The 19333-nt window shown below is 37.1% G+C and overlaps 1 protein-coding gene across 12 annotated transcripts in view; it reads right to left on the bottom strand.

Moving 5' to 3' along the window:
* Nucleotides 1-19333, bottom strand: part of UBR5 (ubiquitin protein ligase E3 component n-recognin 5) — an 83854-nt gene that overhangs the window by 10255 nt on the left and 54266 nt on the right. For 6 of the 12 annotated variants that reach the window (XM_082044299.1, XM_082044304.1, XM_082044307.1 and 3 more), the window contains 26 exons: nucleotides 18833-18959; nucleotides 18105-18256; nucleotides 17622-17717; nucleotides 17062-17185; nucleotides 16641-16738; nucleotides 15610-15758; nucleotides 15087-15178; nucleotides 13857-14003; nucleotides 13649-13767; nucleotides 13442-13568; nucleotides 13212-13341; nucleotides 12828-12988; nucleotides 12026-12265; nucleotides 11680-11803; nucleotides 10827-10938; nucleotides 9478-9609; nucleotides 8308-8569; nucleotides 7692-7956; nucleotides 5222-5433; nucleotides 4614-4844; nucleotides 2816-2889; nucleotides 1996-2168; nucleotides 1783-1917; nucleotides 1025-1245; nucleotides 278-398; nucleotides 85-183 (listed from right to left, as the gene is read on the bottom strand). In XM_082044299.1, the coding sequence (XP_081900425.1) occupies nucleotides 85-183; nucleotides 278-398; nucleotides 1025-1245; nucleotides 1783-1917; nucleotides 1996-2168; nucleotides 2816-2889; nucleotides 4614-4844; nucleotides 5222-5433; nucleotides 7692-7956; nucleotides 8308-8569; nucleotides 9478-9609; nucleotides 10827-10938; nucleotides 11680-11803; nucleotides 12026-12265; nucleotides 12828-12988; nucleotides 13212-13341; nucleotides 13442-13568; nucleotides 13649-13767; nucleotides 13857-14003; nucleotides 15087-15178; nucleotides 15610-15758; nucleotides 16641-16738; nucleotides 17062-17185; nucleotides 17622-17717; nucleotides 18105-18256; nucleotides 18833-18959 (3923 nt within the window). The remainder of the gene's footprint in view (nucleotides 1-84; nucleotides 184-277; nucleotides 399-1024; nucleotides 1246-1782; nucleotides 1918-1995; nucleotides 2169-2815; nucleotides 2890-4613; nucleotides 4845-5221; nucleotides 5434-7691; nucleotides 7957-8307; nucleotides 8570-9477; nucleotides 9610-10826; nucleotides 10939-11679; nucleotides 11804-12025; nucleotides 12266-12827; nucleotides 12989-13211; nucleotides 13342-13441; nucleotides 13569-13648; nucleotides 13768-13856; nucleotides 14004-15086; nucleotides 15179-15609; nucleotides 15759-16640; nucleotides 16739-17061; nucleotides 17186-17621; nucleotides 17718-18104; nucleotides 18257-18832; nucleotides 18960-19333) is intronic. The other 6 variants (XM_082044306.1, XM_082044301.1, XM_082044302.1 and 3 more) reach the window with 4 other exon arrangements.

Genomic DNA, 19333 nt, shown 5'->3' with positions numbered 1-19333 from the left:
CATAGCTTCTATCAAGTTACTGCAATGTGTGATGATTTGACTTTTAATGAAAACAAATTCAGAAGATAAACTAACATTTTTTACCTCCAACGTTAAATCCCTGGATTGCTGGTTTCTAAGTTTTTCCATCTCCCTGCGGAATTTTGATTCCTTTACTTCAAAGCCACCTAATTCAGTCAAGATCTTAAAATAAAAAAACAACAAAAAAGTCAGAATAATGAGAGAAGTAGACAATTTCATTGTAAGAGGAACTGTCCTTGCACTGGGAAATACATACCGATCCAGGCTCTGCTCCAACATCTTCCATGAATACTCTACCGAACAACTCTAAAGAAAGGCGCCAACGTCCCAGCAACATGTCATGAGATATAACCATGCCCATGAAGCTACACTGTGGCCTGCAGGAGGGATAAAAAGGACAGACAAGCAAAATCAAGTTAAATTTCAGACATTTTGTGTACTTCTGCTTTTTCTCACTCTCTGCCTTCAAATAAGTTATTTCTGAAGAACACCACCACAATACAGTAAGTTTGTGGACAAAAGCACATGAAGCTGCTTAGTTACAGTTGAAACACAAGTTTTGCTTCCAAAGAGAAATTACCCTCAAACCATGTATCTTCACTGCTACATGGAATTCACTGTTAAGGTTTGATTGATGGGAGACCAGTAATATTAAAAAAAGCTGTAATTCAAAGTGTGGGCAGTTCAATCCCTAGCTGCACAAAGTGTGGTCAGTACTACCAGACATGGACAGCAAGCTGTCAATTCTAATTTTTAAAACTTGGCTACCCAGGACATCATAGTAGGTCTGCAGCAGGAGTCAGGTAATGAAGGACATTCACTACAGTTTGCACAGACCTCTTTGAAGACTGTTCAACTGTTCTTTTTAAAAGCTACCAACCACAAACTACAAATTCAAACTGAAGTAACCTACTCATTTTAATTTAAAAGAACTTTTCAGACTCCCAAATATCCTTTTATTGGTTCAGTAATACTTCATAAAGTAATTTTTAACTCAAACTACCTGAAAGATGTGAGGGGTGGCCCTTCACTTTCTGTCAATCCTATCTCTGCCAACAAGCTGCTTTTCAGTTGTGCTGCAAGATCATGAGCTGAGGGCCCTGGCTTTGAACTCTCAGATTCTTCCGTAGGCACATTCTGTTCCTCCCCTTCCTTCTTCTGCCGATTTTGCATGCTCATAACATTTTTTAAGTTGGCTGCATAAGACATTTTAGTTGGAAGAACCTAAACAAGTAGAAGTAAAATTTAATTGCACTTTCAAAGCAGTCTAGAAAGCTTTTTCAGGAGATTATATATATAAAATTTTTAAACCACACAAAGGTGACCTGTTAAAACACAATAAACTCAATCATTTTAACCAATACAGAAATCCATTTTCCTACGCCATCTCTGCATTTCATAAACTTGCCATTTAATGCTCAGTCTGTAGGCAAGTCAGATCTACTGGACTGTAAGGAGATTCAATTCTATTTATCACAAATAATTATACAACGGGCATTCCAAAATTAACTCAGGATTGTACTGTAGCCTTAAAAAATATTGCCTGAAACCTGCTATACATCAGTAAACATAAAAGTTCCTACACTTCAAAAAGAAGTCAAGCATACTGTTCATAAAAAGTCCAAGTTTTCACTTACTAGGCTTTTAGATTATCATTCTGAAAGCTACTTAAAACTATCTCTGAAAACATCCAAGTGTCTTTTAAAGGAACGAAGGCACTGGCTTAAATTACTCTATTATTTAAAATAATAAAACCTCTACCTCAAGGCAGTTTCTATCCACTGTCACTTCCATTAAGCATTTCCCGCTGTTGGCAGAAGATGAATACAGACCCTGGCTTGGTCGGCCAAACAGATCTTCTTTGCGAGCATTTGGCTGAAAATTAACAAAAGCATTCTGGGTAAATAATACACTTCAGTTAGAAATGAAAAAGCAAACTGCGGCTTTCTTCCAGAACACCCTCTCTGATGTCACCTGTAATAGATGGGGCTGGTCTGCCAGGGGGATGGCCTCTGCCAGAGGAACCTCAAAAGGGTTTGGTGGAATGCAGCCAAGGAACGTCATGGAGTCTGATCGTCTGAAAAATGGATGGTTTTGGCCAGTCTCTGCTGGGAGGGAGTCGTCATCTTTGTCATTGAGTGTAGCACCTAAAGATCAGAGAAAATTTAAATTTGACTTTCACAGTTATAAAAGCAAAAGATTTTAAATAGCAAAAATTAATATGCTTCCCTCTTAGCTATCTGACCAGAGGAGCATCTCTGCAAATTTAATAATTCTACAGGATACTTCCACAAATCCCGTATTTTTAAGTTGCTTAGTCATCACTTTTATTCTTTTTACTGTAACTAGCTTTACCAAACATGCACTCCTACACTATAAGTACATAGTATAGATTATATATTCTACCATTTTCGGCAGCAGTTTCATCAGATTTAAAAAAAAAAAAAAAAAAAAAAAAAAAAAAAAAAAAAAAAAAATCAGTTTAACTCCGATTCAAATTTTAAATTCTGTCACTCTGTAGAATGGTAAGGGCAGGCACAAATTCTGCAGTTTAGAGGGAAAGGAGATAAGAAGAGGGCTCCAAAATGAGAACAGGGCAATGGCAGAAAACATTTGATAAAGTAACAATTTTAAGAAAATCTTACTAAAACCCAACTTTAAAAGGTCATTTTTTCATTGTTTTAATGTAACATATACAAACAGCAAAATTTATTCAAAGTCTCAGCCAGCTAAAGCAGAAAATACACTAAGTTTTACATTCTGGCATACTATAGAAGTGTTTCTGTTTACTAACTTTGATTGGTGTCATCATCGTTTTCATGTTCTGAATCTTCATTGTCAAGACCCAGTTCTAAAAGTTCCCTAGTTCTTAAAAAAGAAGAGGAAAAAAAACAAAAAAAGGAAGAAAGTCAATCCTCTTGAAAAAAAACATTTACACCCCAGCAATCAACAAAAGCAAGAGTATCATCAGTAAGCGTACTTGAGAGTTATACATCACAAGAATAAACTCACTCTAAATCCAAGTACTATAGAGTACTTCGCATTCCATATTCACTCTCTACATTACTTGCAGTTATCCTCATAGCCATCTGGCCACCTACCAAATTTGATTTTAGAAGTTTCAGCTTCTGACAGTGATGGGTATGCTAGTTTTTAGAGTCTATGTCAATATAAAAAAACTCAGAACCCTGCATTATTGGAAGAAATATGTACGTAAATACTAATTAAAAATTCACCGGTGTAAAATATGCTTAGTCCTATAAAAACAATGTCACTGATCACATTTCAGAAAGTAAGTCTACAAGCTGCATATTAAATAAATTTATTTCACTGTATTATAAAAGGGATCAAGAACTTTGATCAGTATTAATAATTTCTGGCAGTTTGTGCATGTTCTGAAACTAGATGAAGTCCAACAAAATTTCATTTCATACAGGCTACTAAAATGTCATCTAACTGAAGCAAGTGACTGTTTGAATTTGAACCACTCACTTTTAACTGAAAAGGTCTAGCCCTTCATAGTTTTATAAGCATTTCATGGGAATTTTGCAATTCTTTTATGAACGGCTGTTTGACAGATTTCAATATGTGAATTTCTGGGGACAAAGTAGATTCCAGAAGTATGTTATTGCCTGGAAAAGGCTGAAAGCCACAGCTCTAACTATTCGAGTCAGCCAGCACAAAAACTCCATCAGTTACTGTATTAAATCTTCTCTACTTGTGAGGAAACTACAGCAACATCCTCCAATATACATTTTGAGGTCATAACAAGCTTACATTTCCAAGCTATACTGAACATAACATTGGAACTAAAGCAGCAGTCCAATAAATGTCTAGAGTATCACTACTTTGTATTTTAGAGTCGCTAATTTGTAGAGAAAAGGAAAAGTTAAGTTTGACCTGCTATACTGAAAATTAGGGGCAGGAAAGGGCAAAGATTTGCATTTATCTGTTGACTAGGACTGTTCACGTAGATTATCTCAAAACTTAGTGAGAAATGAGTAGAGATGGTGTAGCCTACCAACATGAGGATATTTCTATGATCATTAATTGCCATGTCAAATTAAAGAACACTTCAAAAAAAAAAATCTTACAACTTTTAAAAAACTAATCAATGCACCTTGAAGAATATTATTTTCAACTTAGGAACATCTTCAACAATTGATTTCCTTATGGTGCTTTAGATCATCAGGTAAGTCTCCAATATCCACAACCAAATGGAAAACAGAACTACTATGTCTATCATATCAGACTTTGACATTTTCTCCCATGTCATTCTTAACATGTTTGACAGAATTCTAAATAAGTTATGTTAAATGTGAGTTTAACATAACCCTGGAGTTAAAAATCATACTAAGAAAAACTTTTACAGCCATCAGCATAAACCCATTTGAACAGGATACTGCAACAGGCTTATCAAACATACGTGCACTATATACAATTACAGATATTATTTTTATAATATACATGTTACTACACATAGATATATGTATATATTTGTATTAGTCCTGAATAACAACACCAACGACTAAAACAGAAGTGCATATAGCACTTTTGCAGAAGTTTTTGTTTCTACAAGCTGGTGATGATACCTTTTCCGTTCCAGCTGAGGAGTGTCCAATGTTGTCTGTTGATTCATTGCTTTAATCCAATAAATAAGGGCTTGAAAAACATATGCAACGTGCTTCAGTGAACAGACATCTAGAACCGGAAGAACATCTGAGTGCTCATCATTGTGAGAGCGCATCAAAGACAGTGCGTAGTTCAGGAAATCACCGCGTGCTGACATCATTCCCTGACGGGCACTGAGCAAAGTAGCGCGTCTAGTGAAAGAAAAGGATTGAATAGAGAGGGATTAGGCATCACAGCAGAATGCATCTTTTACATATTAGTCTCTATATTTGAAATATGGATGTAAAAACTCAAAAAGGCCCACAAAAACAGTGTGATAATAAGAGTAACAATCATAGTTTTATGATACAAGCAGCTCAGGTGCAATATATTATAAACAGTTAATACTCAAGATGAATCTAGCCTGTCAGAATAAACCAAACAGTAGCAACAACACAGAAAGCCAACTTAAAACAGTAACTACACTGCTGCATTACAAAGTTGGATTCCTAAAAAGTCAGTGAACAAGAAGATTTGACTGTAAAACTGGTAATTCATATCACATGCAGTAATCAAACTATTTTCTTACCGTCTTCCCTCAAGTGTTCTCAAGCTGGCTTCCTCGCGGGCTGTCATCCTTTCCCTTCTGGCTGAGTTCTGAGAAGCATGGAGAGGATGATTTGGATGCCCAGGATCACCAGCAGATGCTAACGCAGAACCATAACGCAGTTGAGCTTCAGTAGAGTCCATGATACTAACCATCCAATTCCAAGTAGGAATAAGCTTTTCTTCTACATAATTCTATGGAAAATGAGATTTAATGAGTTTTGCAAACAATACAAGCAGATGATGAGAATGTAATCTCAACATAAGCCTCCACCACAGCTTTTACAGTTACACCCAGTTCACTACAAAGAGGCTGTAAAAACACATTCAGGAATGACCAATGAACAGTCTCTGAAAGCTCTACTGGGATTGCTGAGTTACTGTAGCTCTCTTCACTTAATACCTCGGTGTCTGCAAAGCAGTGTCATCATCCCTCTCTCCCTTTGGGGCATCTCTTCTCCTCCTCACCTTATGACCACCCAGCATCTCCCACATGTGCACATCTTGGGGATTTTGGTCCAATTTCTGACTTTCTGGTAGCTTTAACAGCCCTCATCCTGCTATGCCATGCACCAGACAGATCTTTCACAATTCTTCATCCCTTGCAACTTACTCAGTGAAGGTGACAAAGTTAAGACCTGCATAGAGAACTATGTTTGCATATAAACCTCTCCTCCTGGTTCAATCTTTTCCTCATCTGTGCCCAATACTGGCTCTGGAGCCTGCTTTTCTTGCCATTTGCCAACTCCATTGACCTGTTCTTTTTGGTTGGTTGGTTTTTATCCAGCATCAGTCTGCTTTCTTCATTCCTCTGCATTCTGGTCTTCAAAAACATCTCTCACACTTCAAATGTTCTTGTATCCACTAAACTAATAAAATGCTGTCTCAACTCCATATCTGTACCCAAATGACACCTCCACTGTCAGACTTTCACATGCAGATACAAATCTCGTGCTGTCCGAGCTCTGCTGTGCACTCATGCGGCAAAAAGGTAACCTCCGCTCAGCACAGACAATATTTTCCCACTAAGAATCTCCTGAACAGAAATTGATTTTAGCCTCCTCCATATTAAAACTATTTTGTCTTATTTGTTTGCCTGCATATTTTTCCCTTTTTCTCCCATCACATTGTGAAACTAGAACCATGCAAATACTTTGTGGCTCAATTACAAGTAAATATATTGTCATCTGTTTTTCACACCTCAGCACACAGTTTTACTAACAGAAAACAGCATCACCTGATTTCTTGGACTCCCCAAAGCAGCGGTATTACTCTGACAGTTGATTTTTGTACTAAATCCAGTAGAGATGATTTCACTTTATACACTATGCCCACATTCAGGTTGATACATACTTTCTGAACACACTGAAGTTCCTTCCATGTTGTTAGTCCCTGTAACTTCTTTCTATACATGCCAGATACCAGTCTTCCCTTTCACCTATTTTCCCTGAAGATGCATTTTACATATACTTTCAAAAACCGACAATCAATAGCACTGTGCCAAAAAATATGCACGTAACAGGGAAAGAATGATCATGTCCCTGAAAAAGGGACAACAAACACTATGCTCACCTGTACAAATCTTTCATCTAATTTTATTATTTAGCCCTTACTAACTTTCTTCTCCTATAGACTCAACAGTTCAAGTCAAAAAGAACAGAATGTCCTGAGTTGGAAGGGACCCACGAGGATCGTCGAGTCCAACTCCTGTCCCTGCATGTGACAACCCCACAGTTCACACCATGTGTCTGAGGATGTTGTCCAGTCTTTTCTTGAACACTGTCAGGCTTGGGGCCCTGACACCTCCCTGGGGAAAAAAGGCAAAAGATGTCTAGTAGAGATCACTAGTATCTCCAAAGCAGTCAATACTGACTTAACTATTAACTAGGTACCAATCAGACTTGGTTGAAAAAAATAATCAACTGAAATTCACTTTTAAAAATAATATATGACATATGACCAATTTAATGGAATCAGTAATTACAGATACTTCAGCCTACACTACCTCTCTTCTGAGGAGAGTCTGAGAAAGCCAGGACAGTTTAGACTCCAGAAAAGACTCAGGAAGATCTTATTAGTGTGTATAAATACAAAAAGGTATAAAGTATAGAGAGCCAGACTGTTCTCAGTGATATTCAGGGATGGACAAGAAGCAACAGGCACAAATTAAAATACATTGAAAGTCCATTTAAACTCAAGAAAATAAAATTTTACTATCACAGTTGTCAAACACTTAACAGGTTGTTCAGGGCCGCTGTGGAGTCTCCATCCTTGGAGATATTCAAAACCTAACTGGACACAGTCCTGAGCAGCCTTTTTCAGTTGACCATGCAAGGAATTTGGACTAGACAATCTTCACAGGTCACTTTCAACCTCAACAATTCTGTGATTTTACCTAAAAAGCCTAACTGTAATGAAATCATGTTTCTCTGTGGAGATCTGGATGTTCTTACCTGCAAGTTAACTGCATCTTGATAAGTCAGCTTCACAGCAGCTGGGATCTGGGAGTACACTAAGTGATTGTACTTGGGAATCAGCCCCATCAGATCAGATATCTGCCGTATCACAATACTGTATGCTCTTGCTAAACTGCTTGCAGATGTTAAATAGCTGCTCGCGTTGCTGGCTTCAAGTGCTGCAGCTGCTGCTGCGGCGCTCGTACTGATGGTACCGCTCCGACGTAGGTTTGATGGATCAATGTAAATCAAGCCTGCTGAACTTGCTAAACATAAGAGAAGGTATGATAACGAATTTATTTCATCTTTGCTGCATATTTTCTGTATTGACTGACATAATTAACATTTCTAGAAATAAACTTGTAGATATTACTGACATCACAACTGTAGCTAGCAAAAAATTACTAGCAGTAAGCATATTCATATCTTCTTAAGAACTAGAACAGATCCTTCCTTTTTTAAAATTTAAAACCAGAAATGGAACAGTCAAGATAGGACAGCAGTGTCCTTCTAAGACAAACAGATAACATTTCATCCTTAAGAGAACAAATAAAAACAGAGGAAGGAACAAAGCCAGAGCTAACTGACATTCATGCGTGCGTTTTACTCAGACTTGCCTGCTGGGGCTGATGTACTAGAAGGAGCAGTGCTGGTAGTCCTCTGGTTCTGAGTATTCCGTACAGCCCACTGCATGGAACGGGGAGCCTGGGCAGCACCATTGGCGTGAGAGCTATTTGTGGTTCGTTCCAGAGGCTCATCGAGCATGAAGGTCTCCTGCTCTATGTCATCACTCTGACTGCTGCTGCTGTCAGAGTCACTGGAATCATTTGATTGAGAGTCATCTTCAGAAAAAAATGCTGGAACACTGCTAGCTCCTATTGAGGAAAATAAGCAACAAACAGAAACTGACAATTGCACTGTGTGTACATATACATGTATCACCTTAGTGTTGTAAACTTTTTCCATGAGAAGAAACTACACTACTAGTTTCTTCTAAACTACTTCTAAACTAAACTACAGTTCAAGTACCGCTACTGAAAATCTTTTATAACTTATCCTTGTAACATACTGCTAATTTTCCACAGGTTTCACAAAAAAGCAGTAAGATTAATTACATTTCAGAAGATAAATTAAATAATAATTTGATTTGAAAATTTTCCACTGATTCTGCCCCCAGACAAAGAATTCTAAAAACTATGCTTCCAAACTGGACCATAGAGCAGCTGCTTTCAAAGTCTTAAAATGATTCATCAGGTTTTGTGTTTTAAACCATATCAAACTTTTATATTAAAAATGAACGAAAACATTTCACTTCACAAGAGCGCAGAAGCTACCTAAGAGCAAAAAAGATAGGGCACATCTCCTTGTCCAAAAAGTCAGTGTAGTACCTTACAATTAGAGGCAAAGGAAAGGCAAAGGAAAAGCAAAGGAAAAGCAAGAAATGCAGGGAAGGTGGAGGCGGGACGGAAGCAGCCGGATGAAGAGGGAAAAAAAAAAAAAAGAGGAAGATAAGATTACAAGGAAACCTATTTGTTAAAACATCATAACCAGGTAATCCTTGCTCTGTTCAGTCTAGCTGGGAAGCAACATTCTCCAGTATACCTCTGGAGTGCTGGATACAGTCCAGATCCAAAGGCAAAGAATAGTATTTTTTTTTAGATGAAGCCAGTTCTGCCCTAATTAAAGCCATAGTCAATCACTGACACATTTCTTTTCCCTGTACAACTTCATCCTAATATCTAAATTTAAACGGCTAGGCTAAACACAAGATCAAGTGGCATACCTGCTTCTGACCCAGCAGTCGCTGCAGTGACGACACTTCTGCGCCCACTAGCATTGTCCTGATTACTGTGGTTGCTCTCACTGTCACTTTCTGTTTCAGCAGCAGCTAGCAAATCCAACTCCATATCGCTGCCTATGAAAACAACATAAAAAACATCCCAAGTTTAGAAAGAAAAAAAAAAAACAGAATGACTGCTGTGACTCACGTAAGACACATTAAGCAAAACTCAGAGCCTCTTACTATAGCAAAGGTTCATGGATATGGAGGGAGAGGTCATGAAGGCAGAGCAAACATGCACCAATACTTGGAACATATTTTCTTATTTTCATGCACCAATACTTGGAACATATTTTCTTATTTTCTAACAATTAGCAACCACCTCTCTCTGTACTGCACTCTGTACACACACTGAAAATTAAGACTTCAAGGATTCACTATTAGTCACCCAAGACAAAAGATTCCACAACTCTTCAGGCACAGGTATTAGGACAATTAACCATATGCCGCTTCAAGTGAGTATCTAAGGAATAGCTGAAAACTAAAACGAACAAACAAACAAACAAATCTAATTAAAAAATACAAGCTCTATTCAAGCGTAAGTTTTGAGAAATAAATGTTCTAAATACTCAGTAAATGAATATACAGATTTCCTGTACTGTAAATGGGTTGGCTGGAAAGGCAAGGCATAGTCAGAAAGAGAATAAGTTATTTTTTTTTTTTTAAATCATAGCTTTGGCCCATCTAATCCCAAACAAGTACAAGGTAAGTCATATTAATGGCAAGAATTTTCATACATAATGGATTAATTTTGTCCACAAAATACTGAACCACAATTTAATAGTTTGTTATTGGTTTGAAAACTGGCTCGCTATGATTCAGATCCCTTTTGATAACAACCTATCATAACCACTATTCTGTCATTAGCCATACAATAGCTAGGCTAGTTTTTAGTCCTTCAAATGGCTTATGTCAATAACATGTTACGGTAACAAATACAAAAGGCAAAATAGGTATTGTTAATCAAGCACATTTGGGTTTGTGGTTGGTTGTTGTTTTATATGTGGTGGGTTTTGTTTTGTGGGGTTTTTCTGTTTGAATAATTCTTTGGTACCTTAATATTTTTTACTTGTGCAGAAAGAGAAAAATAAGAATGTTCATGTATTTGCTTGCTACAAGTTCTCTATAATTGCACCATCTCCTTTTGTAAGATGTGTAGTCTGAAACCCTTTGATTCTCTCTACTCATGCAAGTCTCACATATCATCACTGGTGACTCCAAAGATGCCTTTTGTTTTTGATGCACGGTTTGTTAGTCCAAGCAGTAATGTCCATGATGTATGTTATACATACCGTCTTCATCATGCTCGTCATGCTGTCCTTCTGCTTCAGCATTTTCTTCACCGTGTTCTTCCTGTTCATCATGATGGTCTTCTTCACCAGCTACCCCCTCAACCACCTCCACCTGGAAAGAGCAATATGGTTTAGTGATAGAATATCTTCTACATCAGAGATAATCTACACATTTTTAAAAACTCAGTGCAAAATTCTATTTTAAAACTATGACACAAAAAAACACATGTAAGAAAGATGACCTCATAACTGAACTGATGTGAACAGAAAATACTTTTACAGCCATAGCAGTTGTACATGATTGTATAGTCCACAGTCTTGTGGAAAAAAATCAGGCCCACAAATAAAATACAGCCTTGGACATTAGATTTTGATGCTGAAAGAGTAACACTGGCTACAAAACCAGGAATTAGTTCCGAAATATTGAAGAGCTACCATTGCAGTAAAAGACCCTGTAGTTCTCTAATAGAACCCACATCATAGCACCCATGTGCTGAAAGACTTAAGAAGTGTTTTAACAGTAAGTTATAATATAGCATAAGATTATATCTAAAGGAAATTACACATGTATTTATCAGCATTCTAAATCATACTGTAATTATATCAAACGCAAGGCACTTAGCATACTCTGAAATGACTAAATATCACTGAATACAAAAAAACAATTACAAAGCTCTTTTAAAACAAAGTGCTTATGGCACAGTAGGACTTCACAAAATACTAAGCCATGTCTTCTGCAAATGGGAGGTCTTGATGCATGGATTTCTGCTTCAGACATTTAACCTCATACTAATGCATTACATACCATCCTGAGAAGAAAAAAAAAAAATTACAAAAAAAAAGAAAAACTGACCTCTTCCACATCTGCTGAAACAATATCATCTTGTTCTTCATCCCTGCCACGAACTGGCTGTGACTGGCTGATTCGTCTTTGCTGAGGATTCCTTATGATGTAGGATGACTGAGATTGACTAGAACTTTAAAAAAAAAAAAAAGAAAAAGTGGATTTGGACCTCTGGACATCATCAAACCTAAATTATTATACAAATTGGTCAGTAGGCAAATGCTTCCCAAATGCCTGGCCAGAATAAGAAGCCTCACCATACTTCTGCTAATGGAAAGCTAACAAAAACAACAAACAAAAACCACTTTTAAGAAGTCTTTGAAAAGAAGGATTAGAGAGATTTAGCAAATTTTACCTGCTAGACTGGTCAGATGATGGTCTGGGTGGCAGAGGCTCCACAGAAAACAGTTCTTCACTTCCCTGCATGGCATCTATACTCGTGCTAGCAAGAGTAAAGGGTGCTGTAGGACGTGCAATTCCCATCCTGACTGGAATAATGAGAGATTCTGCTACATTGCACAACTCTTCAACAGCATAGGGCAATAATGCCTGGAATACACGTTTACATTTTCCAATTGGCTGTGGAATGAAATTGCTACAAGAAAAAATATTAAGAAAAAAAAAAAAAAGGTCAAATATGTATTTTTTTTTTTACAAAAAAGATTTATGGCAATATAAATTCTTTTTCAAAAAGTTAGGACAATTATCCTTAACAGATACATGCATCTGAGCGTGTATAGTAATAATATGAACAGCTATTCAAGTCAGTTAACAACATTTATCATTTAATAATTCAAGTCTAAGGCTGGATACCTAAATCTACTACTGGCAAACAACCACAGATAGTAATTTTGATTAACATGTTAAAAAACTCTCCTTGCAAAAATCCTAACGTTTTAAACAGAAAAGCTCAGTACGAACATGTAAGTTTACTAAGGGTTGTATTAAAAAACTACATGACATACCAGCAGCTATTGTGCAATCTTGAAGTTTGCATGTTTGCATCTTTGCACACAATGCTGCCTACAGACTACAAATTGATTCAGATGTCTCTTCCTATTGTTGATTTGTATCAATTAATTTATTAAGAGAATAAAGATTTACATTTAAAAAACCAAAACCACTATAACCAAAACACACCAACCCCCACCACTCACTTTTTCTTTTTGGAGGAAGCCATTTCCACACTAAGAATGACAAACACTCTTGCCACAGAACGCAGGAATCTCATTGTGACAGCAATAGCTTCTTCTCTGCGTCCTGGAGTGTACTTGTTTTGTAATTCCTTTACCAGAGTACCCAGCAAAGTATCTAAGAGCTGTAGAAACACGTCATTACAACCCAATAATGGTGTATAATTTAGAAGCATGAAACAAGACAGATTAAGATTCAAAGGGAGACCACGGTCATAACGGTATAAATTCACAAAACCACAACTAATTCGAAGTTATTTTCAAATTAGTCTCCAAGCGTATCAATTGAGATATGCTACAATATCACATTATTCAGAAAATCTATGTAAAACACAACTGAGTGCTCACCAAAATATCTGCTGTACACTTGACAATAAGGCAGTGCGTAAAACAGTCCAGGCGAATAGTTCCACTTTGCTGATTAAGATAAACTTGTTCTTCAGGCAGAAGATGACCTATCCTACTGCTTGCACTAAGACTTGGAAAAAACAAAAAGAAAGGAAATAAATTTTATTTAAGTCAGCAGGTCTCAAATATCAGATCAAACTTTACATTGACAACTATTTGTAAATACACACGGGTCTTTATTTTCCTGGGAGCCAAACATGATCATGGACTTCAGTGCATTCCAGTCTTGCAAAACACGTTCCAAAGCAAGCTGGGCAAATCGAGGAGGTTCTAAATCATGATCAGGCATATCAGAATCTAAAGAGACAAAAAAGCAATATAAGAAAGAGATACCGAAATATGGAATTTGCCATTTATTTCACTGTAATAGCTCTTACCTTCAGGATTTGCAGTTTTACGATTACGATCTTCCCTAATTCTAGGTGGCCTGTACTGGCAGTGTTCCACAGTTTGCCTGGCAACTGTCTGCACTAAAAACAGCAAAAGATGTTCTCCCCTGCAATGAAGAATTAATTAGTGGACATATGATACACCACATATTTAAAAATAATAAAAATTATTCTGCCATTGTAAATAAGAACTTGCCTGCTATTTGGCATGGTAACAAGATTAGTGGTGGTAAGCAGACGGTAAAGGAGATCGAGGCGAGCAGACTTTTGTCCAGCAATTAGTGTTTTACATTTGCACTTTTCCCAGCAATCACAGTAGGCTGTTGGAGATGTTCGTTTGAGCCTACAAGAAACGGAAATGGTGAGATGCACCACTGATCAGTAATACACCAAGTGTTTCCTACACAGGCTGAAGGTGTTTGGGTACACAATCAGATTCCTGCTAGATTCCTGTTTATTATAGTAGCAAGATGTCAAACCCTAGCTTAAAAAAGAAATGCAGAGTTTGGATGTGGCAACACTTGGCATTTGCTATTCTTGTTGCCTACTCTTGTTTTAAGACGGCAGTTTGACTACAGAGCAGAGGTGTCAAACTCATAATAAATGTAGTAGTTACATTTATACAGTCCTAAAATTACATTTGGCCCTTTGAAGGCAACTACAAGGCTGATGTGGCCCCTGGTGAAAATGAGTTTGACACCCCTGCTATAGAGCTTTTGATAGTGCCTTAGTAAAACTCACCCATGACCATTCATTCTTCCCCAAAATAGCCTCCAGCCAAGAAAGTAAAGTTGGAAATTCTTACAATACGCAGTAAAATCTCAGCAATAGTTACAATGCTGAGAATATCTTTATAGTTGTGTCTGTTAGCTTCTTATGGCTAGGGTATTAATGCTGTAACATTTACACCCCCTAACAGTGGCGCAAAACATCTGCAGCTTAAAAGCTTTTGCCATATTGATCAGATATATCCTGAGTGTTCATGTGACTGCTGGCTCACTTCTCCCTTTATTACACTCGATCTGAAGAGATTAATATGCTATGCTTCTTCCAGAGAAGTTTACAAGAATGGTCTGTCATCAGGATTCACTGGCTTCAGCAGACTCCTGGAGGCACCCAAAATGAAAACGTGGTATTATTTAGATATATTATTCCTAGAATATTAAGCACTTTGAGGGTATTGGACTTACTCATTTACTCTAACTTCTACAAAGTGAAAAGTACAAGACTGCTTCAGGTTACTCTTCCAACTCTGACCCATAAAATAAATCTTACACAGCAGAGGGAAAAAAGATATTTTAAATATTTTATTAATCTACTGCTCTCTAATAGCTGAACACTTCAACCAATGAAAAAGACTATTAACTATCAGTAAATAAATGAAACCACAAAATACTAATTATAAGAAACAGAACACAATACTTACTTGCAGTCATGTCCTTTGTGACAGACCCTTGCACATTCTGTACAACAACAAAGAGATTCCAATAGGCCACACGTTCGGCATTCAAATATATCCTAAAAAAAAAATTACCAAAAATATTATCGTTTTCTCCCTACAGTGCTTGCAATATCACAGCATTACATGTTATAATAAAATTACACTTGTGAAAACTGATACTTTCACTTAAAAGAAAGTCAATTCTAGAAAGTGAAAATCTGTTGTTATTTAGAATACTCAGTGTTTCCAAAGAGCTGTTTCCATAAAAATTTTTGCCATAGCTAGCCAGAGGGAAAATGCCACACTCACAAACAGGCATATTCTGACCAGTACAGTCAGCTTTGAGGTACAAAGCAATTATAGGAGGCAATAGCTACACCAGAGTTAAATGTTACAGTAATTAAAACAATGCAACATTAATAATTTAAAAATTAGATTAGTAGACTAACACAATACATGGTTGAAACACATTACTATTTACTTGAAAAAAAAAAAAAAGGCGCCTTACTTGATTAATATGTTCTGCACCAGTCCATGTAAAACTGCATGTGTCGTTACAACACAGAACATACAATGGAGAGTCATCTGGATTTGTACCAGAAGGACAAACCATTCCCATAAACACATCATCTTCTTTTTCACTTGAAGTTGCTTCAGCTAGAAGAATAGAATACCAGTGTTTAAAAAAAAAAACAACATACATCCAAAATAGGAAAAACCACCAACAGAAACCATACTTGACAGATGTTTGCCATTACGAAATCCCATACAGACTTAGAGGTTTGAATAAAATCTGTCAGTTTTTTGCGAGCGCTTTCTGCTTGTCACGTTACAGGTATTTCTTATAGAAAGTGCTGCAAATTCCTGACTGAAAAACACAACCACCAACTCTTTCCCAGTTTCAAATTCATTGATATTCTAATCAACTCAGTGAATCACCATTTTGCTGGATTAAAAAATAATTTATGGGCAATATTCTTATAAGAAACACGCACAGTCCTACAGACCTTGTTAGGTCACAGTTCTAATCATCTTAAGTTTCTCCCTAAGTTCAACTTCGCATATTTCTCCTAAACAAATACCAATGTCAAAAGAGTCTCAAAACGTGTTTGTTTAGAAGTCTTTTCAGGAACAGGTTCTAGCTTGGCATACTGCTTTATCATATCTTTTTTTGCCAATTCAAAGAAGTTCCAGGCAATACCTTTGTGCTACTGAAAAATGGTACCTTTATCCACTGATGTTTGTAAAGCAATGAAACATGAAAAGACTATAAAGAACACTATAAAGAACACAAAAATAGTAATATTCATAGAAATCTATGATAATATACACACTACAAAAGAGGCAGATACTCCATAACAGCAAATTTTCCAAAATATGCAGCAACATACAGTGTTTTGGAAAGAGGTGTTCATCACCATCACCAGTTGCTCAAGCACACAATTTCACACAAAAAAGCAGTGCTGTTAATAATGAATCTCCACACATGCGAAACTTTAGAAGGAAACCACACGCTAATAACCAGTGAAACTGGTGTACCTTTAGCAATTTTCTGTGCAGTTTCTAGAATTGTAATTGCAGCAGGATATGCCCGGCCACTAACTGCTGACATAAACGGTGTCATGCCTCTTGCATCCCTATGAATAAAAAGGACAGACAAGTCAAAACACACTGAAAGTTTTTGTTATACACAGGAGAGGTAGGAAACAGACATATGAAAACTTAGCACTGCTAATCCTGTGCAAACAGAAAAACCATGGCCTGAACAAGCATCCTTATGTGTTTTAAACATTAGACCCAACTTTAAGGGATGGCAGGATGCAAACACAGCCATTGTTCTAACATTTTCCATTTTAACTAGTGTGCCTTCAAATAACCTTTTTAAAAAGGGTTCTATGTAATAAAATTCAGGTGATAAAACATTACAAAGGATAGTGAGAATTCATATGAAAATCCTTACTTGGCTGACAGCAATTCTCGAAGATATGGTTGTAAAACAACACTATCACATAGTAATTTCAGTATGAAATGAGCATTTGCCTTCCGATCCTTTGATTCCACTACAGATGGTTCAGTAGAAGGACCTGTAATGAGAAAAAAAAATTGCAGAGAAACTGCTTTTCCTTAAAAAAATGACTACCTATTAAAGGCAAGTAATTCAATGTTTCACTGGGGTGATTAATCAGTTGCTTGACTATTCAAGGTTTGCCATTTTCAGCAACATTTCACTGAAGTAGTGTAAATTTCATTTGCAAATCATATTCTGAAATGGAGATGGCAATCCCAATTTCATGCTGATTACCATATTTTACATATTTGTTGTTCCCCAGGTAAAAAGAGTTTTTATATAAAACACAGCATGGGGCTTCATGTACTTTCTGCACAGTTGTGAAATTCTGCTTCAAGCCAACCTTCATCTGGTAAGAGGCATTTTCATACGCAGAAAGTCCGTTCAAGCAAAGACAGCTTTTGAGATCATTCTCCTTCTAAAACATAATCAGAGAAGCCATATGTCCTCACCTGGTATCGTGGAGGTGCTAGGTCCTTGGCCGGTGCCAGTCGCTGCTGTGGTAAGAGATCCCACAGCGGGGGCCAGGATAAAATCAATGTCACCATCTTTCAGTAAACAGAACAGCAGGATGTATATCAATACATAAAAACATCCCTAACAACATGCGCTTTCTGCAATGTCTAGCACACTGCAGGTTGTCTGTATTTCATTGGTACTCTTTCCTACAAACGGCAACATTCCTAGATTAGTAACATAACTCGACTTTACAAAATACACTTTAGAGAAGTTTGACCCTAGTGTTAGAACGACACATATTGGATTTAAAAACAGCTTTTAAGTCTTCAGTAAACTCATAAAGCATGTCTTGCTACCTCAAGGACAATAGGTATTTTAATCTCACACTGAAATCTAAGTGATTCACCTTAAAAGCCATTGATTCCTTTATTAAATCTCTTATTCTACAGTTTAACATGATACATGAGCAGACTTACCCGGATCCATTGCTGGAGGATCTGGAACCCAGCTGGGAGGAGCTATTGGTGGAGAAACCGGGTCCTGATGATCACTCGACGAAGCACCAGCTTCATGTCTGCCCAATCCAGCAGCTCTCAAGGATCTCCTCATCATTTCCCTTAACCGCAAACTGAATACAAAACCAATGTAAAAATACTATCTCGTTTTCATTTACAATTAGAATGCTGAAAAAAGGAAAACAAACTCTTCTTATCTCAGTTTTTCTTCAGCATGGGAAAGAATGAGCAAAGAGGTATTTTTCATTCCTGTATTCCATTTTGTTGCAAGAGAAAATAACGGCCTTGGAAGAAGAGTCAGACAGCAACATATCAAGACAGAACACACCTCTAGTCACCACAGCATCACCTCTTGCAGGGAGGAGCACCTGATGGGCATTATTACCACTATCTGACATTCCTTTTACCCTAGGAGGAGCATTTCCACTTTACCATTGAGGAGACAATGTCCCAGCCCCAGAAAACAGAATTAGTTTAGAAATATCCCACTATCAGCTCTCATACTATAAAAGGCTTCGAAAAAACCCCACTAGAGCTCTAGTTTGGTGCTTGAAGAACTGAAATCTGACCTTAAACTAGCAATAGAGCCCATTCTTAAACTAGAATGAAGGAAAAAATAATACGAGATTGGTAATTCATAGGGAAATCAGCACACACAAAAAACAACAAGAAAGCATTAGTCATTTTACCTTCTGCTACTTGAAGATCCTGCCCTGTTTCCTGGACCATTACTCGACACAACAGAGATTGCGTTTGCAATAGCTTCCACAGCTGAAAGCCTTTCAGCAAATGTATTCCTCTCAGAGCGCTCTGCTTCTGAAAAATTAAGAAAAGCACTAGTGGCAAAATTTCATTTGGGAAAATTATAAAGGAAGGAGTATAAAGAATGAAATGTCACTAATCATGAAATGTTCCCACCAATTTATTTTTATTTTTTAAGACTTAGAGGGACAGAGTAGGTTCACATATGAATTTTTTTTTGGATGAGCTTAACCATGATTCTGACTGGGTTTGTTTTCTAAAAGGCCATCAAGGAAAGAAATGCAAGGCACCTAAACTCCAGAACAAGCTTTCAGCTTTCACTGTCATTGAGAGACAAGGATTTACACATAGCTGAGTCCAGGAACTTGCTGAGTCCAGGCTTCAAAAGTAACGACAACAAAAAAAAACCCAGAGCACCACAAAAAACA

This window comes from Streptopelia decaocto (genome assembly GCF_964273445.1).
Source record: "Streptopelia decaocto genome assembly, chromosome: 2".
Taxonomy (NCBI): domain Eukaryota; kingdom Metazoa; phylum Chordata; class Aves; order Columbiformes; family Columbidae; genus Streptopelia; species Streptopelia decaocto.
This window is presented reverse-complemented; position numbering and strand designations above follow the sequence as displayed.